Source organism: Engystomops pustulosus, unplaced genomic scaffold (assembly GCF_040894005.1).
Source record: "Engystomops pustulosus unplaced genomic scaffold, aEngPut4.maternal MAT_SCAFFOLD_879, whole genome shotgun sequence".
NCBI lineage: Eukaryota > Metazoa > Chordata > Amphibia > Anura > Leptodactylidae > Engystomops > Engystomops pustulosus.
The window spans coordinates 10,776-19,734 of record NW_027285758.1 but is presented as its reverse complement, the minus strand read 5'-3'; the positions used below and the strand labels follow the sequence as shown (position 1 = coordinate 19,734).

General features: G+C 37.9%; 1 protein-coding gene across 1 annotated transcript; it reads left to right on the top strand.

The window, feature by feature from the left end:
* Nucleotides 1-2,617: 2,617 nt before the first annotated feature.
* LOC140112566 (vomeronasal type-2 receptor 26-like) lies at nt 2,618-3,526 on the top strand. Its single transcript, XM_072132546.1, has one exon. The coding sequence runs from the start codon at nt 2,618-2,620 to the stop codon at nt 3,524-3,526; it is 909 nt and encodes a 302-aa protein (XP_071988647.1).
* The last annotated feature ends 5,433 nt before the right edge of the window (nt 3,527-8,959 follow it).

Below are 8,959 nucleotides of genomic sequence, written 5' to 3'. Positions count from 1 at the left end.
CCCAGTATATAGCCTGCCAGTCCCATAGTATTTAGCCTGCAGCCCTTGCCGCCAATATAATGCCTGTAGGAAATTTTAAAAAATGTACTCACCTTCGGACGCCCCCCCGACAGGTTCACATCTATCCATTGTGCCTCCGGCATCAGCTACATGTTCCTGCGCTCCAGCCGCTCACTGACATTATAGTGTGTGCTGATGCCAGTGCACACATTAGAACATCAGCGTGAGGATTCGTGATGGACATTTTTTGTTTTTTTTCTTCTTGACTCAAGTATACTCGGCTTATACTCGAGTATATACGGTAGCTTAGTTTCACACAAAATATATAAATATATATATACACATTCTCTACTGACATCACCTCTGACACGTAACAGAAGTGACATCACAAACAAGATATCTGTATATCAAATCTAAAAAGATTAAAACTTTTCACGTAAAATAAATTATGAATATCTCAAGACATGTGACTATTATAACACTTTAGCTATGGCTATAAACTAGGGGAAGTCTGGCTGACTAAATACTACAGTGGACAGGAAGGCTGGCTATATACATGGTGCAGGCTGGCTGACTGGCTATATACTGGAGCAGGTGAGGGCTATTTCCAGGGAGTGGCTGACTATCTGATAGGGGCTTTCAGGCTATATACTTTGGGTTGGAAGGCTATATACTATGGGGCTGCCTATATATTGGGGGCTGGCTGGCTATATACTGTGGCAGGGGCTGGGTATATACCGGAGGCAGGCTGTCTATATATTGGGTGCTGGCTGGCTATATACTGGGGGCTGGCTGGCTATATACTGGGGGCAGGCTGGCTATAAACTGGGGACAAGGGACTGGCTGGCTATATAATGGAGGCAGGAGGCTGAATAGCCATATACCAGGCAGAGGCTGTGGTAAAATTAGGTTCCTCAGCTTGTATTCGGGTTGACTATATACTCGAGTATATATGGTAATGTAAAATCCAATTTGATGGAATGATATCTTCAGGACAATTTCTAAAACATTATATTGGGTTATCATTTATAAAGTTGGTTCATGGAGCAATAACATTCAATTTTTTTTCTCTAGACTCCTCAGTCGTTGTGCAGCCAGCCTTGTTCTCTGGGATACAGAAAGTCTCTCAAGAATGGTAAACTAGCGTGCTGCTTTGAATGTGTACCGTGTAGTGATGGAGAGATAACAAGTGGCCCAGGTTTGTACAATAGCCAATTTATCACCTATTTTGAGAGGATATTTTTGGTTTTAAGGCAGTTATGGCAGGGAGGGTATTTTTATGCAGTATTGGTAAAAGATAAATTCTGGGCACTTTAGAAAATTTTACACAAGGGTGTTGTCCTTTACATGTTGTGAGCAAAGTCTCCATAAGTGTTTTTTTTTTTTTGCTTGAATATCCTGTCCTGTAACTTTATCCCATGTATTGTGTTTGGGTTTTGATGCATAACTAAAATAACATGGTGGAAAGTGGACAGCCTTGGCAACTTCTACTCCGGATTTGTAGGGGAGCTTATTTAGCATGAGGCAATTTAAGTGTGGTTGCCAGAATGTCTTGTAAATTCTGTGGGGAAAAGGACACAAACACCATATATTCTATAAGCTTCAGACATCTTTGGCCTACTATGGTGACCAAAGGCCTTTTCCGTATCCAGACTGAGGAGGAAGTTACTTTCCTGTGTTCTAATTACCATTTCTCCTAAGCACTGATGAATGGATCCATCAGTATTCAAGTGCCCTTAGCATGTAAAGGATAGCACCCATAATCAGTGCCATCACTAATATTAAAGGGGTATTCTCGTCTTGGCATTCACATTCAGTTTGATTAATCTGCCATAAATAAACATTTCTTCAATTAGATGTTATTAAAAAAATATACCTGTGTGAAGATAATTTTCCATAAATGTAGTCATGTGGTCCCTTAAAAAACGAGATGGCTTCCTCGGATACGGCCACCTCTGATGGAGGGATTGCACAAATAAACAAAAAGTTTTTGTATATGAAATGTTCAGGCGTTACTACATGTCCCGCAGCCGTCCTGTGGTAATGATTGCTGAATCCATATGGTCAGGCAGGGCTCAATACTGCATCTCTGGCCACTGCTGCCAGAGTGTATGGTGGTCGTATCCTCTCTCGTTTCTAAGAGACAACATGACTACATTTATGTGAAATTATCTTCACACAGAAACTTTTTTTTTAATTACATCCAATTGAAGAAATGTTTATATATGGAAGATTAATGAAACTGAATGTGAATGCCCAGACGAGAATACCCCTTTAAGTCCTAAGTCTATCTAGTGTTTTCAACCTCTTGTGTCTACTGTTGTCTACATGCCACAAACCCATCCCAAGGAAATGGGCAACACACAAGGTATTGTGCCCAGCAGAATACATTTTTGTTACACATACGGGATGGCCGTTGCTTTATAAAAGGAAAGTTTTATGTTTGTTCCCCAGGTTTATTCTCTAGTAGTGGTGTGAGTTCAGTTATAAATTGTAATTGAACATGAAATTAAAATAAGGAGTTTAGAAGGACGGTAACAGATAGCATCAGAAGGTTGAGAAAGGTAAAGTAAGGTCCTGAAATATAATTGTTCAAATATTTTTTTACTTTTCAGCCATGGAATCCTGTGAAAGTTGTCCGGATGACCAGTGGTCCAATCCGACTAGAGATAAATGTATTACACGTTCTCTACATTTTTTATCCTATGAGGAGGACTTAGGACTGTCATTGGCAGTCATTGCCACCATCTTGTTTTTGATTACTTCATTGATACTCTGGGTTTTTATTAAAAACCGGAACACTCCGCTGGTCAGAGCTAACAACCGTAACCTGAGTTATGTTCTCCTGGTGTCTTTGATGCTTTGTTTCCTTCTCTCATTCTTATTTATTGGACGTCCTGAAGAACTGACCTGCCTCATGAGACAAACCACCTTTGGGATTATCTACGCTGTTGCTATATCTTCGATTCTTGGAAAGACGATGACAGTTCTCATTGCATTCAATGATACAAAACCGGGAAGCACATTCAAAAAAGTTGTAGGATCCAGGATTTCCACCGGACTTGTCATTCTGTGTTCTTTGGGGGAGTTTATAATATGTGTAACATGGATGATATTTGCTCCACCATATGTAGAACTTGATAGTAAGACAATTCCTGGGATAATGATAGTACAATGTAATGAAGGCTCCATCATCGCTTTCTATGTCGCAGTCTCGTACATTGGGTTTTTAGCAGTTTTTAGCTTTATTATTGCTTTTATATCTAGGAAGCTTCCAGATACATTCAATGAGGCTCAACACATTACATTCAGTATGCTGGTGTTCTGCAGTGTCTGGATATCTTTTATTCCAACATATCTCTCAACGAAGGGAAAATATATGGTGGCTGTGGAGATATTTGCTATTTTGGCATCTAATGCAGCATTACTGTTCTTTATATTCTCCCCCAAATGCTATATCATACTTCTAAGGCCTGACCGTAATACAAAAAGGGATATTAAAGTAAATGTATTTCAATCTTTTTAATAAAATTATATGCATTAGAATAAGCCAGACAGCTGGAATGACATAGTGTGGTGCAGCTAGAGAAATTATCACCAAAACCAAAACAAGCAAAGGTGTACTAGAGCAAGACATTTTATTCAATACCAATTAAAATAAAGTAATGTACAACAAACAAAAAAGACATTTCCTGCCTGTATTTTTACCGTCGTAGTGTGAAACAAAAATGTATGCAGTATAAGAGCATCTTAGGATCTAGGATCAATGTGGGTGTTCTATCTAGGGGGCAACAGCTTTACCCATATGCAGGAGGGGCTCCCTTGAAATTCCTGAACCCCATATTTGGGGCTTATTGGTTATGATTCCGGATCAATTTTAAGGGGAGGCCCCTTATGGCAATGTGGCTATCCCATCAAGGACAGTAAAATGTTCCAACTCACAGTCTCAACAACAAGTTCTACCAGTCTCTATAACAAGAACTGATGTAGCCCAAAGCTGGTAATGCAGCTAAAATTCTTATTTCCTCAGCACTCTAGCAGTAGTCTGCAGGCTGGGGAATGTCGGGAACCTTCTTGGGTCTGCTACAAATTAGTAATATAACTCTACACTGAGTACTTTACATAGCAGAATCTAAGGAAAGACCCAGAACCCAGGGCATAACCCTTTTTACAAACTATTTATTCTTCCTCTAGAATGTTCTGAAGGCTCAGCCAATAATACAAGCCTGGTTTACACCAGGTGATGAGAAAGTTAAACACAGATTTAAATATTAGCATTCAAATGAGAAACATTTAGCACACTGAATGCCCACATTGCCCAGTAGATGGTGCTGTAAAGATATAGGACTTAAAAGGGAATCTACCATTAAGTTAATTAAAATAAAACTACACATACTCACCTATACTCCTTTTTACCTTGATCGCAGCGCTGATCTTCATTAAGCTTGACACGCCGGGATTGCCTGACGCCTAGTTATAGAAATGTGTCCCTGTGCTCCGGGCTTTTAAGAAGGAGATGTTATGTGAGAGGCATGGGTATTTGTTGTGAAGGAAAATACAGGTTTTCTTGTTTGTTGGCACATTGTCCCTAAGACTGAGATGTGAGACCAAATTAGTAAGTAAGAAGTAGTTTTTAATTTTAATCTTTGTGTGGACAACGCGTTTCGAGGACATATTGTCCTCTTCATCAGGTGTTAAAAGTATGTATAAAAAGTACACTGGAGGCAGAAGAGTGGGCTGAGAATCAGAGTAGTGAGTGGGAGCAAAACCACCTGCTAGTAGGGAGTAGTTGACCTCAGGGTAGGAAAAAGAAAAATATGGAATAGGGTAAGTAGGTACAGGGAGATGGGTGTGGAGGAGGAGTCCTGCTCTGTACCGTCACGTGCCCAGCGTCTGTTGTAACATATCTGTTACATCTTTTAAGTGGTTTTATTCTTTGTGTGTGTTGTACAATATTTTAATAAAGATTTTTCTATTTTTGGTCACTCATTGCATCGCTTTTCTTTTGTTCAGCCTATAGAATTAGGGAATATTGCACAGGAAAAATGGGAGGATATATATCATAATATGTGACTTGTTTCTTTGAATAGGAACCACAGGATGATACCGTTTAATTATATACATACAGTAGCTTGTATTTCACTCGGTGGTCATTGGCCAAGATGAATTAACAGTATCCAAGATGTGGGGAGCATGATGCCATTTTTTTGCACATGAGTTGGTCGTGTACAAAGTTGAATATATACTGGGGGAGATTCATAATAGAATTGAAGAGCAAATTTGTCTTTACCTATTCCATTCTCTGTAATAGTATTGATTTTGAACGATATTAATAAGAAAGATTACCATGGAATAGCAAAAAATTATATAAAAACTATAGTTTATTAGCTAAGGTTTCTAATGCCAAGAAGTGGATGAGATTGGATCCTCCAACGATTGTACATTGGGTTTCAATCTGTAAAAAGGTGAAAAGTTATGAGAGGATATATTATGGTGGAAGAAAATGGCTAAGGGATTAGAAATCGATCTGGGGGATAGTTACATTTCTTCCTGGTTTAGATTAGTGCTGGGTGTTAATTGAAGGAGGAAGGGATAGTTAAAAAAAGGAACAATTTCGAAAAATGAAACTTTATTTATATATGTAATGACTTTAATTATTAGATAGGTGCATTTTTTATAACGTGATGATTTTGACAGTTGTATTTGTAATGAATTTTACATTTGTATGAAATGAGAAATGTTAAAATGTAAATTCAACAATTGCATATGTCTACTTTCTACCTGTGTGATGATTTTGACAATTGTGTATTGTACATGCGATTATTTCGACAATTATATGAAATGAAAAATGGGCATTTTAGAATTTTGATAATTGTGTTTTCATCTTGGATGAGAAAGTACATGGTCCAATAATAGGTGGGATGATAATTGTAAAGTATTGGATTATGTAATGATTTTATGGAAAATTAATTAATAATTAAAAATTAAAAAGATCATGATTCCTATCTTAGCTATTTGGATTATTTGGACTATTTGGATCATTGTACAGAATTGGACAATATAAACTGGAATCTTCAGCCCGACAGGTCTTTTCATTCGACTGTCTGTGCGATGAATACCATAATGACAGTTTTGGTCAAAATTGTTGATCTATATAGAGAGAATTTAATTACAAGCCATGAAGCAGAAAAAAGGAAAAAAAACGGCCCTCTGGATGTTAGTAATTTGCTGTACTTTAGCCTTATACTAGCATAAAAAGTTATAATGGTTATTAAAGGTGTCTGAAATGAAACTTTATTGTTAATCCTGGTTCTTACGACAATCCATAAGAACAATCCATACAAATTCAACTTAAGAACAAAGCTACAGAACCTATCTTGTACGTAACCCGGGGACTGCATGTAATCTGTTGATAAGAAATCAAGTGTTATTATTGCTTATTCATAGGTAAATAATAATAATAATTCTTTATTTATATAGCGCACACAGATTACACAGTGCTGCACAAAACATGTCAAATTGGTCCCTGTCCCCATGGGGCTCACAATCTAAACAACCTAACAGTATGTTTTGGAGTGTGAGAGGACCCCAGGACCCCAGCGCTGCAAGGAAGAAGTGCTACCCACTTAGCCACTGTGCCGCCCCAATATAGTTATAATTCATCATCGTTTCTTATAGAAGACGTCAACTACTATCATTAAACACTACAGAGGTAGAAGATGAATTCCAATAAAGGCTATAGAATGTAATAAATATTCACAAAACCACTTACTTTTTTTTTTTATATCATTGAACCCCTCACCTTTTGGCATGTAAATTATAAAACTTCAGACACAGTGGGGCACATTTACTTACCTTTTGCGAATCAAGATCGTGCGCCCTTTATCCTGTGCCAAAATCTGATTGCGTGCTCCAAAAACCCCTGTTAAATGCCGCGCAATCAAAATAGTCAGAAACCCGGCGGAAATGTGGTCCGCGGACCCTTAGTAAATGTGCCACATTGTATCCAATTAGAATGGAAGTCTAATTGATCTGCTAAAATGTAAAATAATTTCAAGGGTATTCTCACGGTTTCCATAGGTGTGCGTTTGTAACACTTTTACTACTACTACTAGGCTTCTGTTACTATCACTTTACTAAAAAATAAAAATAAAAAATTTGAATCAAATCTTACGCAAAACTTCAGGAAAAATTCATTTTGAATGATTCTCTCAGCTTTATACATGGGACAATAGTATGATGATCCTTTTCTCTCCATTCTCCTCCATTCTGTAAGACACTTTTGGGCGCATTTGCTATGTGTCATAAATGTATTTTCTGGCAAAAGAATCCTTTCTTTTTTCTGCATCACGTGCACCAGATTTATTTATTTTGTGTCAATGCGACAAAAAAAAAAAATTTGGAGCTTTTGAGTCCCTACACTTTTCTTGCAATTCGAGAATCCCACCACATTTTTGGCACAATTTTTGGAGCATAATAAGCAACAAAAAGCAAGTCTCCAACTCCCATACTCTCATATTCAAGAGTAGAGATGTTAAATCCAACCTTCAGATGTCTCTATCCACAGAGAAAAACGCTTGGTAGATTATGGCACCTTCTGGTGCATCCGGTCCTATTGCTCCAATGTTACAACTAGGAACCAACGTGCTGGATACTTTCGTTACCATCGTTTAACCACTTTGATGGAAATGTTATTGTCTTCCAGATAAGGGATAAGAACATACCATAGTGCAATAAGATTTTGCACACTATTAAATAGTAGCAATGAAAATAATGGAACGGACCGGCACTCACGGAAAATTCCAACAAAGAGACTTGTTCAAAGATAAATGTCCTTTATTCATACAAAATGCATTATCCAACACGATGAGACAATGGTTAACAGGTTTCGATGCCTAGCGTCTTACTCATGAGGTTATTAATTAAGGTCATTAATCCTTGTCTCCTCGTGTTGAATAATGCATTTTTTATGGATAAAGGACATTTATCTTTGAACAAGTCTCTTCATTGGACTCTTCCGTGAGTGCCGGTCCTTTCTATTATTTTCATTGTTAGCTGAAGGCTGTGGTTTGACCTTGCTCCGTGCACCTGGGAAGTCGTTTGACCTACAATACCTGGTGTAAGTCCAAGGTTGGGTGAGCTGGCGTTTCTTTTTCTACCTTTGAGTTGTAATCTTTTTCTATTAAATGGTAACATTTTATTCTGTCCTATTCACAAATATTGAAGTTAGAAAGACCTATAGTATAAAATAATATCCACACACATGGCTGCTGCTGACTCCGAGTTTTTCCCTGACGGCTTGTTTCCCAGTGTGTATTATTAAATCCATATATATATATACACTCAAAATATCAACACATTCATGGATGGCAGAAAATTTAAATCAGTACTTATAACAAAGATCTTGAGTAAAAAGAAAAAGTTAATTTAGCAAAAATGGAAAAGGAGATTCATATCATAAGAAGATGAATTATTTAAAATTGATGATCCAATACCCCTGTTTATAATACAATATACTAGTTAACCCTTCTGTGTAATGTCTACCTAAACATGGGAAACAATGTATATATATATATATATATATATATTGTGGGAGATTTGGCCCAGTAGAGACCGTGGTAGCGGGGTGCTGTGATGCAGTTCAAGACAGTGACACCAAAGTACAGTCCAAAACAGGTCTCGCCTGCGTTTATTGTAGCAGCAAAATAAAACAGCCTTTACATTCAGGCATTAAATAAACAAAAATCCTACCCGTCAGGGTGCTAACTATACAGGTGTTCACTAACTCACCACTATACAAAATCACTTGGCTGCTCCAGGCACAGAGGTCAGGGCTGTGTGCTCTCCAGCCTCCTTCCAGAGAGAGACAACACTTCCAGCTCTGCTGAGCGGTTTAAAAAAAAGACTGATTGGGCTGCTCCCATCACCTGTGTCCAAGGTGCTGGACACCCAACCTCAG

Coding starts and splice junctions, on each gene's coding strand:
- LOC140112566 (XM_072132546.1), top strand. CDS start 2,618: ATGGAATCCTGTGAAAGTTGTCCGGATGACCAGTGGTCCAATCCGACT.